Here is a 20,943-nt window from a genome sequence, read left to right on the forward strand (position 1 = left end):
CTGGCACACCAGTACTGATGTTATAAATAATGTTGGCTACTCTCCCTGCTGCTCCCCCTCCCCACATGGAGCATGACTGGCTTGATTACAGAATTTGCCCCATTTAATATCACCAGGACAATGAGACACCTCCAGCAGAAGCTTTCAAACATATTTACACTTGAAAAATTGAACAGAATGTTTTTCTCCTTGGTAAGCTGGCAGCTCCTGTATGAGATTGTGAGCTGTCCTTATGGGAAACCTTCCTTTGAACACATTCATTGCATGGTGCATGAACAGCCTGTACCAAAGGAAGAGTTAAAGTGCCTTTTAAACACCCACTTTGAATCCCTGATTCTCTTTAAAGAGCTGTGTCAGCAGCAACCTTTTTGCAAAACCTTAGATATTGTGGTTTCTGGATTCTTAATCTGTGCTCTGCTAACATGTGCAAGAAAACAATTATTGCTGTTAATTTAAACAAGGACCAGGAAGCCCTGAGCTCTTTAACCAGAGTCAGGAAGAGCTGAATCTGTCTAAAGCTCGGAGCTGGTGAATGTCAGCCTCACAGTAATTGAACAGAGCACAGGATGCCAACCTGGTTAGTAAACTAAAGCACTTAGGCTGACAGGCTGTAAACACATCCAGCCCAGCCATGGCTTGGGGCCAGGGTGTGCTCTCTGATATCTCCACATATCAGATTTGTGCTCTCTGATATCTCCAGAGCTTCCAGCCCCTCTCCCTGGCCCTGGTTCAGGTTGCAAGATTGCACTGTGACTCAGTCTTTTGGTTTTTAAGCCTTTGGCATAGCAAAAAGCATCACCCAATTGAGAAGAGAGGAGAACAGCAGGATCTTATGGGCATAAGATACCTGTGTAATTTCCTGTAGCCTGCTTTCCACCTTCCTTATTGTTTTGGTGTTTTTTTTAATGTAGTTCATGAGGAGTGGAAGCAAAGCACTGATGGGATGGCTGTTTGTTCAGGTCTGGCTGGGTGCTTGGTCCTCACAGCTCCCACAGCAGGGAGACAGGAATGCTCTGAGTGCTGCCCTGGTCCAGTTCTGTGAGCTTTATTCTGACACATGTGGGTAGGGAGGTGGCCAAAGGATGGGAGGGCTGTGGGGAAAGGCTAGACATGGATGCTGGCATCAAAGAGGCGGGGACAGTCAGAGCATGAAATACCAGTCAGACTTGTACCAGTGGAAAACAGGCTAGCCAGGCTGGGGAGGAAGCATGGGATGGATGGACTGCTGACCACCTGGCACTCCCTGCTGAGTGGTTGGAGTTTGCCAATTCAGGCTGCTCCCACTTCCTGCTGGGAACATCCCATCTGCACTTTGGTTATAGGTGTATTTTCCCCATTTTCCTCTGTGGTCTGGTGGCTGTGGCACCAGCTCCTCCACTTGCCACAAGCAGCTCAAAGATTTCAGACTGCTGCCTTCTTGCCAGGGCAGGGGAAAGGAGTCCTCAGCCTTGGCAGGTCTCCCTGTACTGGTGGAAAGCTTGACAGCAATGCCCAGGATGTTCCCTCTCAGCTGTCCTGGCTGGAGAGCAGGAACAGAGGGGCAGTGAGGCTGTTGGAATCAGGGCTGCTCTTTGTTTCCCTTCTGTGCCAGACACAGGCAAAGCAGAAATGCCCTTGGCCCAGAGTGCAGCACAGCCTGGCTGCTGTGGGCAGGACAGTGCCCAGTCTGTGCCTGCTCACTGCTCTCCTGCTCTGGGTGAGCAGGTGAGCTGCTCCCAGCTCTGTAAGTGAGGAATGTTGCAATACCAAATCATAAACTTACTCTTCTTCCTCCTGATTTTGGCACCAAGTGAATTTCTGCATCTTGGAGTACATTTCATAACATGTGTGACTTTAAAGTACCCTGAGGGTGGAGCAGCACAGGGGCTGTTTTCCAGATGTTCCTGGTGCTCCATCAGCCCCAGCTGACACTGTGAGCAAAGGCCTCCCCCAGCAGGAGCTCTTGTCAGGACACAGCTCCCGGAGGGAGCAGGAGCAGCAGCACAATGCACAGAGCAGCTCCCTGGTGCTGCATTGATCCCTGACACAGCAGGAGCAGGGGATCATCTTTTCACTCTGGAGGAAGCTGTATGTAAATTCGAGGTACTGCACTGGAGATCTTGTAATGTGCCCTGTGATTGTTGGAACAACTCCCCTGAGGTTTCTTGAGCAATTGCTGTGCAGAGCATAAAGCAGCCAGTGCCTGCCCTGTGTCCTGTGCCTGCACTCCTGCAAGCATCACACTTGGACAAATGCCCCTGTTAACAAAGGCTTAGGACAAATCCGTGGACTTTGCACAGTGCCCTTGTGGTAATGGGCAGGAAGGAAGGCCTGCAGTGTGTCCTGGGAGATGTTTGTCTCTCTGAAAGTGCATCTCTTGAAGGAGGAAATTAACATTCTGTCAGAAAATGCCTCTCTGTCAGCTGACAGTGCCCAGCAAGGGCTGGCCTGTAAATTAAAGCTTTTTCTTGTGAAGAGAAAACTGTTCTCAGTGCTCAAAGGAAAACTGGTGTGCCACTGTGGTGATGGGGAAGTTTAAGTCATTTCAATAACTTGTCATTGTGTGCTGCTCTTTACAGATGTTACAAACATACCCAGCTGGTTTTTAAGTCCTCACCTCCTCCAAGAGAACCTGGTAAAGATAATTATAGGGCTGTGTCAATATTGACCACTTACCTCATCCTCAGCACTGCAGACTTTGGAGCACTGTTAGTTTTCCTCAATGCTTCTTTGTGTAGCTGTACTTTTTCTTTTGTGAATGTTGTACGAAATCTTTGGAAACCACGAGCAATTGTGTTTTTCTTGCACCAGGGCTGCCACATCCCTTCCTCTTTGGATGAAGGCAATCTTTGTTAACCATCTTGGGGCTGCCTGTCTTGATTATGTGTGTGTACCATGCCTTACAGAGTGGTCCATGAGCTGGGCATCCAGGCACTCCTGGCACAGAGACCCTAAGGAATGGTCACAGCCCTGTTGAACGTTTCCATGCCAGTCACAGGGCTGTCCATGGATGCAGAGTCTGGTGCAGTGTTCATTTTACCATGGAGTTTGTCACTTGTGTTCTTCTGAACTCTTTTGAACACTGACTGGTGAATTATAAATTTCTGCCTTCTTTGAGGTGCCCTTTCAAGATTTTAAAGGGCTCTGTGGTTCTTACTGAATGTCACTGAAGGGTGGGCTGCAAAGAGAAGTTCTTCTTTCCATGTAGTACCTAATGTGTGTGTAAATCTTACTCATTTCCTTAGAACAGCTTCTGTCTGACACTTTTATTTAAGAGGTGGTGGTGGCATTTGACACCTTGCAAAATTTTTATGAAGTAGTTGCTGCAAGTCTTTTAGGCTAGAATACAGCTTGTGAAATTTAATGAAACTGTTTGAAAATCAGGATAGTTATTGATGAGACAGAATCCAGAAATATCTGGGAGCGTGAGGATCTGTTTCTTTCTTTGTGTTGTGCGTGGGCTCAAAGTCACAGGATGTGATAGTTCCTCAAACTGAACCTCCTGCCCAGGTACCTCATCTGTACATCTGCAGAGGACCCTAAGTGCAGCTTTTTGGGGGGCAGCTGTAAATTCAGTGACTAGAGTGGAGTGTACTGCTCTGCTTCCTGATCCTCCCACTGTGAAATCAAAAGCTTCAGATTCCTCTGGATATTAAGAGTAGGATGGAGCCCCAAAAAACCTACCCAAATCCCTTGAAAGGCATGTACCCTTTCAGAGCCAACTTCTGACTCTATTCTTAGAGACATTTAACAACATAAAAAGGCTGCAAGAGTTTTAAAATGCTATTTCTGTGAATGACAGAAATAAAAAGAACTGGGAATAGGACTCTGTAAAAGGGGGATGTTTCTCATTATTTATAACCTTCATTGCTCGACCAATTTTTTCTGGAGTTTTTGGAAAGACTCACTTTCACTTTATCAGGTTTAACACTTTTTCAGGTAACAGTTTTGAGAGGAAGGATAATTGAAATTCAGCAGAAGGGATTTACTGCTTCTTTTAGCACTTCATGCTAGTCTTCCCCATTAGCCCTTGAATGCAGTTATGTGGGGCCTTTTCCCCCTCTCTTTCTTCAGTTGTTCTGGTTAAGAACTCCTTCATGGGATCCCAATAAGAAAATCAGCATGGGCATTCCAAGCCATGCTGATTATTCCATCCTCTCACTAGTAACAGGCACTGTGCTAGGTGGCACTGAAAAATAATTCAGGGAATAGAGGGAAGTGGGAGGAAGAGCAGCCCTGTAGAGCCAGGTCAGGCTGTGCACACCTGGGGAGGGGCACAGGAGTGATCCTGTCTGCTCACAAACACGGAGTGATCCTGTCTGCCCACAAACACAGAGTGATCCTGTCTGCCCACAAACACAGAGTGATCCTGTCTGCTCACAAACACAGAGTGATCCTGTCTGCTCACAAACACAGAGTGATCCTGTCTGCCCACAAACACGGAGTGATCCTGTCTGCCCACAAACACAGAGTGATCCTGTCTGCTCACAAACACAGAGTGATCCTGTCTGCCCACAAACACAGAGTGATCCTGTCTGCCCACAAACACAGAGTGATCCTGTCAGCTCACAAACACAGAGGAGTGATCCTGTCTGCCCACAAACACAGAGTGATCCTGTCTGCCCACAAACACAGAGGAGTGATCCTGTCTGCTCACAAACACAGAGTGATCCTGTCTGCCCACAAACACAGAGGAGTGATCCTGTCTGCCCACAAACACAGAGGAGTGATCCTGTCTGCTCACAAACACGGAGTGATCCTGTCAGCTCACAAACACAGAGGAGTGATCCTGTCTGCTCACAAACACAGAGTGATCCTGTCTGCCCACAAACACAGAGGAGTGATCCTGTCTGCTCACAAACACAGAGTGATCCTGTCTGCCCACAAACACAGAGGAGTGATCCTGTCTGCCCACAAACACAGAGGAGTGATTCTGTCTGCTCACAAACACAGAGGAGTGATCCTGTCTGCTCACAAACACAGCTTTGGAGAGCTCCCATGGAAGGAGGGAGGGCATTGCACAGAACAAGGGCCCTAACATTTGTTTAGGAGGATGAATTCTGAATTTTTAAGTTCCATGTTTTGAATTTTGTGAAGAGGTCTGGGCACCTAGTTGAGACACCACAGTTGGATGACTACAGCTGAAAACTGTAAATAATCTAAGTGGTATCAGTTGCTGGTAAATAAAAATTTCTTTAATGTTTTATGATTGCATATTTCTAGAAACAAGATGCTCATCACAAGTGGATGTTTTGGTTTTTAGTCTGAAAGTAAATTGAACAAACAAGTGTGCTCTGGTCAACTGAATGGTCTTTTACTCTTCATCCTCATTCTTGGGGTTTTTTCTTACTCTCTCTGCAACCTGCTCTTTATTTTTTTATTTTTTTTTTTTTTCTCCTAAACAACTTCTTTGTAGAGTGAGCCAGACCTGGAGAAGGGCCTGGAGATGAGAAAATGGGTCCTGTCAGGAATCCTGGCCAGTGAGGAAACCTACCTGAGCCACCTGGAGGCCCTGCTGCTGGTAAGGCTGGGGCCAGGTGCCAGTGCAAACACTGGGGCTTGAATTTTCACTGCTGCTTCTGTCCAGAGTTTCCCTGAGCTCCACATCCCATGGGTTACAAGTTGCTGGGTGCAGAAGGTACCCGCTACACCCCCAGTAGAGAGGGAGGGTTACAGCAAGGAGTGGATGTAGCAGAGTTTGGGGGTTGTTAATGTGGCAGTATCCAGGAGCTCTCTTAAGTATCTGTGCTAATTATTAAATGTTGCTGTACAGTTGGACAGAGATTAGGGAAATGGAGTGCAAAGGGGTTTTAACTGCAGCATTAATAACCAGGGAATATCCACCTACCAGGGGTGGCTGATCCTCATGAGAGACCTTGTTCATGTCTAGCTTTTAGGAGTTGTGTGAATACAGACCTCACTTTTCATTAGGATGAAGAATAACTCTATGGAGGGATGTGTTGCAGTGTGGCAAAGGTGAATCTTCATCGTTTGCATGACAATTATTTATTTCTTTCCTCATTTCAGCCTATGAAGCCTTTGAAAGCTGCTGCCACCACGTCGCAGCCCGTGCTGACCAGTCAGCAGATTGAGACAATATTCTTCAAAGTGCCTGAGCTCTATGAGATCCACAAGGAGTTCTATGATGGGCTCTTTCCCCGAGTGCAGCAGTGGAGTCACCAGCAGCGTGTTGGGGACCTCTTCCAAAAGCTGGTGAGTCAGCTGCCATCCCCAGAGGTGCTGGGACCCCTCACTCATCTCCCAGGAGCTGGGGGTTCCCTCTGGTGCCTGCAGAGACCAAAGGGATCTGTGGCTGGAGTAGATGAGAGGTTTCTCACCTCCTCACTTTGCCACTGCAGTGGAGGCCCTACAGCAAAAGTGGCTCTTTCGTTGTCTTTAATTAAAGAATGCAGCAAGCTGTGGTGGTAAAATAATTACAATTTCACATAAATGTTGAATCTACAGGGTTTCTGCAGAGTCCAAAAAGCATTTCCTTTAGCTGGAGATGGGACAGTGGCAGTATTACCAAGTGAACTTCTCAACACCAGTAGTAAAGCATTCCTCATTGCTGTGGAACTCCCCCAGTCATCCTTCCCTCCCTCTCTGGTGCTTTGCTCTGCCTGGTGCTGATTTATGGCCATCACCATTGGCTTTGCTTCTCTGCCACTGTCCTGGCCTTTCTGCTCCCCTTGCTGTTGTGCTGATGCAGTGAACCTGCAGCTGAGAATCCTCCAAGCAACCTCAACAAAATTCTATGAGTGCAGAAAAGGACAAAGACATATACAGCATATTCCTGAGGCTGAATTAAAATTGCTGAGTTTCTGAGCCAGATGACAAATTGTTTGCATTCTAGGAGGTTTTTTCAGCCCCTTTAGCCTCTCCCCTAGCATGTGCAGAGAGCAAAGGATTAAAGGAGCTGTTTTTTCCTTTTTAGAAAAGAAAAGAAGCTCTGCATTCCTGAGGTGCCTCTGGTTCTCCGGGTAGGAGTGACATTCCAGTGAGGGGTTTATTGGCTGGGGAGTGTGCTTTGCCAGGGTCCATCAATTGTTAGCAGCTGTGTAGCCCAGCATCAGCCCCATCCCCTGTGGAGCAGGGGGAGCTGGCCTGGAGGATGATGCTTCCTGTACATGCCAGCAGCTCAAGATGAAAATGCAGGAATCTGCTTTTCACTGCCAGCGTGTTTTAGCCAGGAGGGGTCAAGTTGGTGCCTTGGTGAATAGTTCATGGTATGCAATTTGAGCAGCTGGTTTGAGAGGACAAACCCAGCTGCTGCTGGGTGCTGAAGCAGACACAGAAAGCTGCTGGAAGTGGCAGCCTCACAAGCTGCCCTGGAATTGTGGTGCAGCAATGGGAACAGCACTAACTGGAGAAGACCTGAACATATTCCTTGCCAGGGCTGTCCAGCAGCCCTCTACTCACTGCACACCTACTCAGACTTTTGTTTCAGGCCATTTCGTGTTGCTGGCTGGTCTTGGGTGCAGGAGTTCAACCCTTCCTCTGCTTTTATGTTCCCCTGATTTTTCTGCATTTGTGACAGAATTAGATGATTTTGTTGGATTAGCATTGGAAACAAAGGAACAAATTGCCCTAGTGCAGGAGGCTTGGAGCTGGCATGGCAGTGTTAGTTTCGGGTGGTTTGGTACAGCAGTGGTGGGAATTGCTGGATGAGATAAAGCTAATAATTCTTGGCAGGCACTGGGAAGCAACGAGATGAGAGAGACAGCAAGAACATCAGGCTTTATAAGGCATCTCCACTGGATGTACATCAAATCTTGTGCAGCAGACTGTTTACTTGTGGTCATGTCATGCAGGCTGATGATAAATACTGAAATATCCAGATGTCCCTGGGGACATGAATTTTCTGTACTCACGCAAAAAACAGCACAGTAGATTGGAGTTACAGATAGTGGATGCAAAGAGTTTCAGAATTCTGTGTGTTCTGGCACAAAGCATGATCTATTTGCAACATCAAATTGACTGTTATTACACCTTTTCCTGTTGAGAAAAAGAAAAGATGCCAGGCGTGTGGGAGTGAAATACGCTCCTCATTTTTGGAGAATAAATTGTGCATATTTTTTTATAGCGAGAAAGGAAATGCTTTAGAGCTCTTTTTAGAAATGAAGACATATTTAGCAAACATCCTCACTGATAAGCCTCAAAAACAAAAAATGTCCAAAAGCCAATCATTTCTACCAACTCTTGTTTCATTTTCAGTGAGTTCTTTTTAATTGAAAAAAAATTAATCAGCATGAAAACGGTGTATGAGCATTATTGCTTTCATTGGAAGTTCAGTTTTTAATGAAAAAGTTGTCTTTGTGATGACACATTCAGAGGAGGAAAATGAAAGCTTAAAAAGACTGTTCAGGAGTAGCAGGAAATGAAAGAGCTGCATGGGAATGGAGAAACTTCAAAGCTCTGCCATGTTAGCTGGCATAATCCAAATCTGAATGGCATAAGCCCTCAAAATGGTCAGTAATTCTGACAGCAGCTTCTTCACAGGATGGAGCCTCAGTGGCAAAACCAGATTTCATTCTCTCCATGCTGCTGGGGTTATCCCTGGTATAAGTGAGCACAGTTTTCTTCAGCTTCAGTCATAAGTGTGTAATTTTGTGTAAGGGTTGAGATTGGTTTCTAGTCTTTCAGTAAAATGTTACCTAGGAAATAACTCACTTTTCCTCAGCCCTGTTAACTGAGTTTGTGCAGGGAATGTTGTCCTGGGAGTGGCTTTTTCTCTTCCATCACGTCTGGCACAAAGCTCCACAGAGTGGGCAGCACAGTGGTTATGGGAGAGGGAAGGAGCAGTGGGGAGGTTCCTGCTCTGCCTCTTGCACGTGTGCTGCAGCAGTGCTGGGGTGAGTGCAGCCCTGGCAGTGTCCCCTTGCTGCACCCTTGGCTGCTGCCCTCAGGCTGCCGAGGTGTGCCCAGCCCAGCCTGGCAGCTCTGCAGCACAAAGCCAGCTCTGCTCTCCAGACAAGCTTGGAGCCTGCCCAGGGATTCCCCAGGCTGGATCTTGTGTTCTCTGGCATGAATATGGCTGAAGTTCCTAAGTCAGCAAACGGGATCAGTGCTAAGACTCTGTGATAATAATGACTTATTACTGCACTCTGGGGCCTGTTCCATCCTCTTCTGGACCAATTCCATATTCCTTCTGCTGGAAAAAGTGCCATTTTCTGTAACCTAGTGCCCCAGTCACTGCCATCCAAACAGATTGTGCTCTCTTCTGCATTTCCAGCACTCTGCTGCCCTTATAATAATGCTCACTAAGGCAGATATGGGTGCTATCTGGGTTTGATTTAGTATATCCACCATGCAAAGGCCAACAAGTAGCTTACTGGGGTCACATTTGTGCTGTTGGGCTGAATCATTCCTCCCTGATTCATATGCTGTGGCAAAAAGCCAGCAGCTCCAGTTACATCAATGAGCTGCAATATTAATAGATACTAATCTGGCAGTTGAGAAGGGAAAAATAGATGTCAGAAATAAGGATGTGTCACTCTCATAGGCTTTCACATCCTTCACAAGTAAACTTGTTCAGCAGAGGGTGGAACTGGGTGCAGTGCTGGTTGGACAAAGTTGAGAGGTCAGAGATGTCCTTCTGGGCCTGCTCAGCATTCCCTGCAGTTGTTTGGTGTGAAAAAGACATGACCTGGTCACTGGATACCAACACTGACCATCCCAAACTGCCTTTTTCCCCAGCATTTATTACATTTTGTTTTGCTTCCTGCAGGCCAGCCAGCTGGGAGTGTACCGGGCCTTTGTGGATAACTATGAGGTTGCCATGGAGACAGCAGAGAAATGCTGCCAAGCCAATGCTCAGTTTGCTGAAATCTCTGAGGTAATGTCACGGTGCTCAGACACACGAGCTGTCTGCCTCTGACTAATACCCTGCCATGTCACTCCTGTCTATTCTCCAAGTACCTCTGCAGCCATGGCTTTGGAGGAGTTGTGAGCTCCCACAGACTCAGCTCGGGTCCTTACACTGAATTGTGCCCTGGGCTGGTCACAGACATAGACACAGCCTTTGTGTGCTGTCCCACCCAGGGAATCTGCTAGAAACTGGCTTTGCCTTGAACTTCTCCAGCTCTGTGCCCCCTTCATGCATTTCCAGAAGGGAAAGCTCCCTGTGAGTTTCTTAGATGTTTCTCTGCTAATGAGGATTCTGGCTGTGGTATAAAAGCCATCCTCAATGGCTTGCACAGTGGCTGTCAGTGGGATTGCAGGCTTCACTGGCATGAAGAGGAGAGGGTAATTCTCTCATGAAAAAGGCAAGTGTGTCAACCATAAATCTATAATACTATTCTTTGGCCTGCTCTGATTTCCTCCCTGACAGAGAAGTACCTGTCTCAAAGCATTTTGAATAATTTTTAGGCTTCCCAGACCATCAGCTTTCCCTGCAGTGCATGGTCTCAGTGACTCTTTATATTGCAGTGATTATTTCTTGAAGAATTCAGTTGCCAAGAAATCATGAATTTCATATAAAAACAATCAGATAAATCATCAGAGCTGAGCAGTACCAGGGGTGTTTAGTGCTCTGAGAAAACTCTTGAGTACATTCTATATCACATGTCCCTTGAGACTTGAGAAAGAGGTAAAATATGATCTCTCAGTTTTGCTGTTTCTGACAAACAATTCTGAATCATATCAGTATCTACTGTGTTTGGAGTGATGGTACTTCTGCATTTGTGTCCTGGTGAGGATTTTGGAGCTGACACATTCATGCATGGCATGGCCCATGGCAAAGAGCAGAGTCACAGACAGTGTTCCTGTGCTGCTGTGGAAGATCTGATGTGTCAAGGTCACCCAGCTGTGAGTACAGGAGTCAGAAGTGTAACCTGAGGCTATTGAATGCCAGTGCTGTACTTTATTTATTGGTGCTGGACAGTGGCTGTGTGCTTATGGATGTCTTTTTTTCTACAGGTGATTTAAAAACTCCCCCATCCCCATTGCTGTAGGTGGTTCCCTGCTTTGCTGCATGTCTATTGACAGGTGCTCCTAAGAACATTGCTTCATGTTTGAGATGTGTGGGTGCCTGTGACATGACACTGGTGGATTTACCTGGAAGGAAAGTGCATTTTTCCATCACTGACTTGAACTGTGATAGGGCTCTCCTCCTTCCACACCTAGGCCTTCCCCTGGAGGAGCAGATAGGCTGGTGTGTTCCCATGTGATATTTCAAGGTGATTGACCATCTGCTACATGGGTTTTCTTGTTCTTTCAGAATCTAAAGGCCAGAAGCACAAAGGAATCTAAAGATCAGACGACGAAAAATTCCTTGGAAAGTGAGTGATCCATGGAGAGGAGACTGGTCTGTCAGCACTGTGTGGAGGCTGTTGCCAAAACCTCCACCCTCCCTTTTTCTTTTCTAATGCTGGAGGGTTATGGGGTCTGCCAGCTCTGCCTGAGAAGTCAGTTCCCTTTTGCTAAGTAGGCTGCCTGCATGGGGAGGTGCCTCCTGGCTTCAAACCTCCTCAGTGCCTTTGTGCAAAGCCAGCCCAGCCACTGGGCTGTTGGGATTTTAAGAGAACATCTGCACAAATGCAACCCCAGCAGTGATGGGTTTATGGGGGCATTTAGAGAGCCTTGTCAAGGTCAGGTTCCACAGTGCTTGTGTTTGTGCACATGAGTAGGAGACACCCCATGCTAGAAGGAGCTTCCACACTCACTGTTCCTGACATTCCTGCTGCATTGTTTCCACAGCTCTGCTGTACAAGCCAGTGGATCGGGTGACCCGCAGCACTCTTGTCCTGCATGTAAGTATCTGAAGGGGAGTTTTCAAACTTCAGACCCCTGTCCTATTTTATTTGACCTTCACATTTTCCATGGAGCTGAAGGACTGCAAAAATAAACCTGTTGAGCTGCATAAGAGCCTTTTCCCTTTACACCAAGGAAATGGAGTCTATGGGTAGGATGCTGCTATCTTTGCAGTGATGTCACCAAGAAGTGCAGGGTGTTTTTATCTTTATCTAGAGATAAAGCCATGCTCTCATCTGCATGAAGAAGCTGGAGCATCTTGTCCTACAGCTCTGATTAGGGGTGCTCAGGCTCTCCTGCCCTCCAGTGCTGCCTGTGACTGTGTTCTGTTTGTGTTCTGTCAGGATTTGCTCAAGCACACCCCTGTGAGCCACCCTGACCATCCCCTGCTGCAGGATGCTCTGAGGATCTCACAGAACTTCCTCTCCAGCATCAACGAGGAGATCACTCCTCGCAGGCAATCCATGACTGTAAAGAAAGGGGAGGTGAGTCTTCCTGTCTTGTTATTTTCTCAGTTTCTAAATACTGGTTATGTCTTTTCTGTAGAGCCGACTAGGAAGTTATGCTCTTAAGCTGTTTGTTGCTAAGATACAGTTTATCCAATGTCCTTGTTCTCTAAAGGATGTGGTACAGCTCCCTCTGTTTTCTGTTCAGAAAACAGTTTGGAAACCAAGAGGAGAAGTGTGATCAGAGTTTTGTCCTTAGCATTGTTATAATCATTTGTTATACGTAATTCCTGTGATGCACATTGCCATGCACTAAATGGATTTGTGTTTTACCTGCAGACTGAAACCAAATGGGAAGCCTAGAAGGAGAAAAAGATGAGGGAACATCAGAAGTCATGAAAGATTAGGAAAAGCTGTTTTCCAGCATCTTAATTTTCACCATAAAATTAATTTTCTGCATCTTTATTCTAAAGGAGAGTGTTGTAAATATGAGTGGAAAGCAAAACAAATGGAATGGGTTGGGAATGCCAGAGAGATGATTGACTCCTGGGAGTGTAATATAACCCTTTTGAGCTCTGTAAGGAGCTGCACTGCACCCAGAAGGGTCTGAGATGTGCAGATCCTTCACCTGCATGCAGTGTTGTGCAGGGAGACCATGGAGCTTCTCTGTGGTGGAGTCTGCATTCCTCAGTGATTGACTCAGCTGCCTTGTAAGTCCATTAAAATGGGGTTCAGCCCCTCCTTGTAAAGAAAGGCCAGGACTGGCAGAAGGGTTGAGAGAGGGAAGGATGTAGGAGATTGGACACAGAGAGGAGCAGCTCAGATAGTAAAGGTGCAAGAAGAGCTGTGGCAGCATTCCAGACATGGGCTGATCAGCAGTGACCCAAATTACCCTGTACAAAAACATCTCTTACAAAGCCCAGGAGATTGTTAAGATACCATGAACCTTCATGATTTATTCCCAAATCCTGACATTTAAACATGCTTGCTTTTAGCTGTTAAACTGATTTTCAGCTGACAAAAGGTTTGCTGTAAGCTGCAGTTCTGGGAATTCGGTGCACTTTGTCCTGCAAGTCTTGCTCATTGTCTCATTTTGTCAACTGAGGACACTTCCAGCTGAGAGAAGAAGAGGAGGGGCTGAGCAATTGGAGGCTGAGGCAGAAGCTGAGCCATCAGTCACCAGTGCCTCAGTGAGAGGGGATGGCCTCGTTAAAGTGGCTGCTGATTGAGTCATAGCAGAAAGCACAGGCTGCAGTGCCCCTCGCAGGGGAGGGAGCAGTTTGTGTTCTCTGGTGTCTGTCAGCATCTCCGTGAGGGACGCAGCCTTTGAAAGGTGTCATGCAGAATCCTAATGAGGAGCCAGAGCCAGGCAGAGGAGGGGGCTCAGGAGGATGATCCTGCTGATGCCCTTTTGGAGCAGTATTTGTCAGATCTCAGAAAGCAGGAGGGGAGGCACGGGCTCAGCAGGCCTGGTCACACTCGCACTGTTCCCGCAGTGACTCCAGGTGTCATGTGGGGAGGGAGGGAGAGGACATACCAGAGGAGAGGGCTAAGGGAATGGGAAGCCTTTGTGCCCTTCCTTGCTGCACAAAGCTTTTCCTGAGCCCAGGGAAGAAAAGGACTTGCCTTCCACTCTGGGAATCTGACCATGAATATTTTCTTTATTCAATATCCCACTTCTATCAAAGCAGTAGTGCCCCAGCTGAACCCTTTGTGTCCTGAGAGTAGGTATGCTCACTCTCCATGTAGTAATGCAGAAACACAAATCTGCTCCCAGCTACTCTGTGTGGGTTAGTGATGGCTGTTCCTTCCTACAAGCTGCTCAGCTTGGGGTCATAACTGGGTTTTGTTTATGCCTGTAAATCTTTCCTTTTCTACTTATCCTTTCCTCCCACTCGCCTTGCTGGTGCTTCCCCCGGGGTGACAGGACAGTGTGTGGATTGCATCTTCTAATTGACTGCTCTCAATGCATAATGCATTTTTTATTTTAATGAATCACCAGCTTGCTTTGATGGCTTTTTTCATTATTTGTCTTCCTCCCATTGAAGTTTCCTTGGTGGAAAGGAAGGAGGGTAAAATAGCCTTTTCCTCTCATGTATTGCTTAGGTGCTGATCTCAGTTATCTTTTTTCACAGTCCTTGCCTTTTATGTGGAATATTTTTTCCTTTTGAGTGTATTGTGGGGAGGAATCAAATCTCCTTTGCCAGCCTCTTGCTCCAGCTCTTTTTTTCAGGATTGCTTTGAACTGGGGGAAAGCAGCCAGTTGTTAATCTCCCTAGTGACAGGCTGCTAAGGAGGGGAGTGCAGGTCAGGAGAGAGGACAGGCTCATCAGCACAGTGTTGTTGTGTTTTGCAGAGGTGATTCCCTGCTTTGGGAGCACTGACTCAGCCTGCCCTGCCTGCTGGGCTCCCTGTGTGCTGCCAGGTGTCCATCCTGCACTCCAGCCCCCCAGTTCTGCTGGGCTCCAGAGGCTTTGTTCTGATCTAGACTTATGCATAGGAACTGGGAGGTTTCTGTCCTGTGGTTTGATTTGCGGGGCTGGATGAGTGTTTCAGGTAGTGCAAAGAGATGGGAACAAAGGGAGTAAAATCCCTCCCCAGAGGGCCAGAAAGAGCTGCAGCAGGGGAGGCAAGATTGGTGCAGGGAGCCTGTGAACAGACAGTTTGGTCCTTGCTGAGTATGGCATATTTGCTGAGGGCCAGAGTACAGAGGAGCCAGCAGAGCCTCAGCCCCAGCCTGGCAACACAGGGGAGCCAGGGGGCATCTCTGGCCTTTGGGGTCTGTTTCCATTCAGCTTGATCCACCACATTCTCCCGCTCCCTTATTTTCATCCATCTTTCTACTTTCATTGTTTTACCTTTTTTAGAAGTTTTTTATGAATTATCTACAGATATCCACTTTGCTAACCCTCCAAATAACCAAGCAAATGCATGGAGGGGGAGGGAATCTAAGTGGCCCTGTGCTTTGTGCCTTGTGAGTGGTGGAGTCACCCAGCCCTCGGGGGCATGGAAGAGGCATCTTCTTGTCACTGCTGATCCTTCTGCACCACTGTTGTCTTGGTTTAAACAAGGAATGAGGTTAAGGTTCTGCTGGGGATGGTGCCTTGGGGGAGAAGGAAAGCAAATGCATTGGGATGAAGGAAGTGCCACTGTTACATGCAGAAGGAGGGCAATAATAACCTTCTCTAGTCTTATTAACAGAGCAGCTCTAGGTATTGCATGTTGGTTTTTTTCAGCTAAGCCCAGATGCAAATGACTGTAGTGCTTGTAGTGCCTGCCAGAGGTCAAGGCTGGTGTTTCCAGCTAATTCATTTGTGCAAAGCAGGAATTAATGAAACAGCAAAAAATTGCAGAGTTCGCTTGAGAGGTGGTGGTCCCTTCCCTGACTGCTGCTCCTCTCGTGCTCTTTGCAGGGTGTTGTTCCAGGGCAGTTCAGACCAGCCTGAGTATGGTGGCTGCCACTCTGCCTTGGCCATGCTCTCCCACCCTCTCTGAAGTGTTCACACTGATGTTTGTGTGATCCCACAGCAGCACAGAGGAAAGGGGCCTGGAGTTTTGGGTCACTGCTGGCTGAGTGGCTTCATGTCTGCTCTCATCAGCACTGGTCCAGACCCAGGGGAGCTGACAGCTTTTTTTGGGAACAAGCCCAGTAGATCACATCACAGATCTGCTTGTGCTACTGTACACCTTTGTCCTTGCCCTGGAGAGGAGAGGCTGCTTGGCAAGCTGCTTTGCTGTTTCTAAATCTGGTTTTAAACTGCATTTGGGGGACTGGCTAGCATTGCTGTAGGCTTCTGCTTGACTTTGAGAGGACCAAGTGTGCCAGAGAAGGGAAAGCACAAAGGACATGTGCAAGGGAGCAGAAGTGCAAACTGAAGCCCTTGAAAAGCTGGAAGTGAAGCTGAGACACAGCCATGCACAGCGTGGGGCTGGTGCCCACTGCTCCTGGGGGCCTTGGGCAGATGTTGGCAGTAAAGCACTCAGAAATTATCTTGGCAGCTTCACACTCTGTCTTACAGCTGGAGCCAGAGAGCTCCTGGTGACAGGAGCTTTGGGAAGAAGAAAGAGGCCATTAAAATGCTCAAAGAGCAGCCAGTTTTAACTCCCTAGGCAGAGCATCCCTTTTATTTTTGCAGTGCTGGTCTTGCAACACACTTAGACACACGAGGAATCATTTTCTTCCTACGCTCTGCAGAAAGCCAAACCACCTCTTCCTCACTGACATGTGCCAATACCCATCTCCTGGTTTTCCCCTCCTCCCTGTGCCTCACACACGTCCCAGCCCTTCCTGGGGCTCTCACCCACGCACGCTGCAGGCCTCTGCTGTCAGCACATGGGATGAGCTCCTTCCTCAGCACACAAGTGGGGAGATGGCCTTTTGTGCAGCTGTGGGGCTGCTTGAGTAGGTTTTTTAATTCCACTTTTTGTCATGTGCCTCAGACAAGCTGGCCACACTTCCTGGAGTTAATCAGTGTGTGACAGCAGCAGGATTTATCATATGCAAACAGCACAAAAACACTGTAGGATGAATAGATGAGCACACAGGTAGTCGTGAGCTTGCTGGCAGAGGAGGGGAAGATGCTCAGTGACAGAGGTAAGAGGAGGAGGAGGACAGCAAAAGCAATCCAAAGAGGATAACCAAGCTCTGGGAAAGGTACAGGGAGAGCTCTTTTGTTCAGAGCACTGAGGTGGGTGGGAGAAGAAGCAGATGAAAACATGCAAAGAAAAGCAGGGCCCGGAAAAGAGATGTGGAACTTGTATTGCACCAGTACAGGAGCTTTGCAAGAGCCACTGAAGTTAACAGCACAGACCTGGTGTGAGAGATTGAAGATGATCCTAATTCACTCTGTTATCAAGACTTTTCTCCCTCACTTCCTGGAACATCTTTCTGAAGCTGAGCTGAGCTCCTGTGCTGGACACCTGCCAGACCAGACCTGGGGGCTGTCTGTGGAAGAGAGGGGGTTACTTGCCACTTTCCTGCCACTGTCACCCTATCACCCTAATCTTATGTTCTCTTGGATTTTTATTTGGTGTTTCTGTAGTCAGTGCTATTTCAGAGTATTTCAGGAAATCTTTAGCACCTTTGGTTACTTTAACAGAGTAACTCTGGGTAGAGTGATGGTTTCCTACATGAGCTATTATATATCAGTACAGCAGGCTCACCATCCAAAACCCCTTGTGTCTCAGGAGACCCCATTTAACAGGAGCCACCAAAGGAATAGCTGGGTGGGAGGAGTTGACCAAAGTCTTGGTTCCAAACTGCAGAGCTGAAGTGGCACAGGCCTCTGAGTGGCACAAGGCCTGTCTGAGGGGGCTGCTGGCTCCCCCAGGCTGGGAGAGGATGGGCTGACTCATGTCAGGAGGGCCAGGAAGGTGCCCTTTGCTCCCACACTGTGGGGTTTGGATCTGGGAAGCCATTGGGAAATCCTTTTATTGTTTCCCTCTGACCTGCTGAACCTCCCACAAGATGACTCATGTGCAGCAAAGGATGTGCCCCTTTGCTGGAAGTGCCCCTCCTCAGCTCCATGGATGCTGAGCAGCCTGGGGCATGCCTGTTTTACCCAGCCCTAATGAAAGTCCTCTTTTCCAAGAAGAGCTGGTAGTGAGGAGACATTTCCTGACTTGATCCACAAATGTTTTCTCCTGTACTCTCCTCTCCAGATGCTTGGTTGCTCTTCTGGCAGTTCACCCCTGCTGCTTGCAGGAGGGACCTTCCCAACTAGCTGCCATGAGCAAGGAGATCAGAAGAATGAAGGGTTCTGGGAAGCTCCATGTTTCTCTCTGACTGACTGGAATAAATCTCTTTCACCTCTTTCCTTCTGTTCCAGCCAAGCTTAGGAAGTACAGGCTTGTCCTCTTTCACCCAGCTCTCCTTGTGGGACTTTTTGCTGCCTCAGGGTTGCACTGTGTCTATGTCAGTGATAGGATTTGGTTGCCAGGAGTGCTAACCCAAATAAACCCAGTGCCACCTCAGCCCCAGATGGCAATGAGAAGGTTGTTGGGTCATTTGGCATGGGCTGGCTGAGCTCTCTGCTGGGGTTTTGGGGAGATGTGCTCTCAGCAGGGTGCTGGGCTGGGCCCTGGCTCATCTCACACACTGCCAGTGCCTGGCAGGGGCAGCCAGAGGGTCAGGCCAGGACTGTGCCCTGTCAGTGCCAGGCAGGGAAAGGACAGTGCCACCTCCTGCTGGGGAGCAGAGATGAGTAAGCTGTGAGAACATCTTTACACCTACGAACAATGAGCAGAGGTTGAGCTGGCAGCAAGCAGCTATTCTCATTGCTCCAGAGGAGCTGAGCTGATTTGCAGTGTAATTAATATGCATCAGATCTAGAAACCTGAGATCAGGGGTTTGGCTTGCTCAGAAAATCTTTCCCTGCTTATTATTATTGCCCCCAAATGAAATTCTTTGCAGGAGTGGAGAGTGTTCTTGTGCTACTGACAACATACCTCCTCCTGTTTGTTTATTTATTTTCAAATCTCAGTGTTTCTAGTTTCCTGTCTGGTGCTTGCTCTCCCAGGCAGGAGGGGAAGGCGTGCTCAAGTGCCCATCAGCAGCAAAGGCAGGAGTGCAGGCAGGAGTTCTCTCAAAAACAGTGAGAAGAAGCCAGGATGATCACACCCACCTAAAAACAAACACTAACATATGTACAGGCCTTTGTGAGCTGAATCACTGCTGGATGCCAGATCTCCCCAGAGTCCTGCCCAGGGATGGTGCAGCAGTCTGCCAGGGAGCAGCCTTGCTTCCTGCAGCTCTGGGAGAGGTGCAGCTTTTGCTGCTGTGCTCACAGATCCCCTGGATCTTTGTTAATGGAAGGCAGCACCAAGATGAGCTGCAGACACTGCTCCATGTGCTTTTGCAGGTAGCTGTGGTGCTCTTGTAGCTGCAGACAGGAAAATGCAGCTCCTAGTCCCTATCAGGAAGTGTAGGGTGCTGTGGGACAGACTGTGCAAAAAAAAATTATGTCTGCAAGGGCATTTCTTTGTCTTGTGTTCCTTGCCATGATGCCTGCTAGGCTCAGGACTGATGTGGTTTGTTTTAATTTTGGAGAGCCAAGAGGGGAAGAATGGTAGGCAGGAGGAGAGGCAGTGTGGGGATTTGCACTCCCACACCCCTGGCAGGGAACACGTTCAGGGTTTGTTAAATCATGTAACAAACAGAGCCCAGGGGCAGCACCTGAGAAATGGAGGCACCACTTGTGGTCAGGGTGTGCTGACCTTGCCCAGGGGAGCTGCTCTCGTGGTGCCGCCCCTGGAGACCCTTCTGTGGGGGTCCTGAGCCTGGGGCTGGGCAAGACTGGCAGTGAGACAGCTGGGGAGGTGCTGGTGAGCCCTGGACAGGGTTGGCAGAACTCTCCTGTCTCCAGCCACAGCGCTGGCTAGGCAGATGTGGGATGTCTGATATGTCAGGGATGGCAGAGGAGCATCCTCTTGGCTGGAACAGCAAAGGAAGTACAGGTCAGGGCAGAGTTCCTTAGCATACCTTAGCACGTGTGGGGAAGCTGATGGTTCCTGCTTGTACTGGCTGTGAAGTGAGGCAGCACTGACAGTTATACATATTGGTGGAAACAAAACCTGCCCAGAGCTGAATGCCCTGACTTCTGCTTGAAAATCAGTGGTAGGTATCTGTTCCAGGTGTTCACTGAGTCCTGCTGATCCTGACAGCACATGGGAGGACCTGAGCACAGAGCAGGGCATGAAACTCCTGTGGTGGTCACTGGAAGGAGCACACAGCCACCTGTCTGCATGCCAGCATTCCAGCCTTTTGGGCTTTTTCCTATGGAGTCATCTGTCCCACCCCTCCCCCATAAGGGAGTTGGGAAAGCAATGTTCTGCCTACCAATGTGTGCCCCTTCTTTGGGAGGCTGTTAAACTCTGTGGAACTAGAAGCAGGATTAAAGGCATCAGAGTTGTGCAGCTTCTTTGCATCTTCTAGGTTTGGGGAAACTTTATATGATATATAAAGGAGATTCCAATAGGCATGTGGTGAGGGTACATCCAGATGGTCCTTTTAAAGCACAGGCTGATAGGGGACTCCTGAGAAGTTTGCCAGATACACGTGTCCAGGAATTATCCCTTAACAGCCCTTGTAATGAAGAAGCAGCCATGGCGTTCAGCTGTTAATGTTGACAAAGTCGATCTGTGAATGGGGGAGAAGGGACCGAGGGGAGCTTTGCTGTCCCTGCTGGGGTGGCTGAAGCTGCTGCAGAGGCTGGGAGGTGACTGAGGGAGGTGGCTGTGGGAGAAGCGGTGTGTGCTGCTCTCTGCTGGCTCGGGAGGGGACCATCCCCTGGCAGCCATTCGGGGCCTCTGGGGCTGGGCAGTGACCCACAGCAAACTGCACTTGGGCTCAGGAGCGGGTGATGGAGAGAAGCCCGAGGTCTGATCCAGCACCAGGCTGGGGGGAAGATGCATGGCTCCTTCTGCCTTTGGAGAGAGGGCTGCAGCAGGGGGCAGAGTCAACAGCAAGGAGTATTTCAGAGGCTTTTTCATTTTTCTGAATTAGACAAATGTACTGAATTTGCTCTGGTAGGAGTGGAGTTTAAGGGCTGTGTTGCCCCAGTGCCAGTTTGGAGCTGCTATTACACTGGAACATTATTTGGAGCTGGTATTGCACTGGAACATTATTTGGAGCTGGTATTGCACTGGAACATTATTTGGAGCTGGTATTGCACTGGAACATTATTTGGGGCTGGTATTGCACTGGAACATTATTTGGAGCTGGTATTGCACTGGAACATTATTTGGGGCTGGTATTGCACTGGAACAT

The 20,943-nt window shown here is 48.2% G+C and overlaps 1 protein-coding gene across 2 annotated transcripts in view; it reads left to right on the forward strand.

The window, feature by feature from the left end:
- Nucleotides 1-20,943, forward strand: part of BCR (BCR activator of RhoGEF and GTPase) — a 99,966-nt gene that overhangs the window by 53,327 nt on the left and 25,696 nt on the right. For both annotated transcript variants that reach the window (XM_059484848.1, XM_059484849.1), the window contains exons 3-8: nucleotides 5,396-5,500; nucleotides 6,007-6,192; nucleotides 9,707-9,814; nucleotides 11,198-11,258; nucleotides 11,677-11,729; nucleotides 12,075-12,215. In XM_059484848.1, coding sequence (XP_059340831.1) covers nucleotides 5,396-5,500; nucleotides 6,007-6,192; nucleotides 9,707-9,814; nucleotides 11,198-11,258; nucleotides 11,677-11,729; nucleotides 12,075-12,215 — 654 coding nt within the window. The remainder of the gene's footprint in view (nucleotides 1-5,395; nucleotides 5,501-6,006; nucleotides 6,193-9,706; nucleotides 9,815-11,197; nucleotides 11,259-11,676; nucleotides 11,730-12,074; nucleotides 12,216-20,943) is intronic.

Source organism: Ammospiza nelsoni, chromosome 18, assembly GCF_027579445.1.
Source record: "Ammospiza nelsoni isolate bAmmNel1 chromosome 18, bAmmNel1.pri, whole genome shotgun sequence".
NCBI lineage: Eukaryota > Metazoa > Chordata > Aves > Passeriformes > Passerellidae > Ammospiza > Ammospiza nelsoni.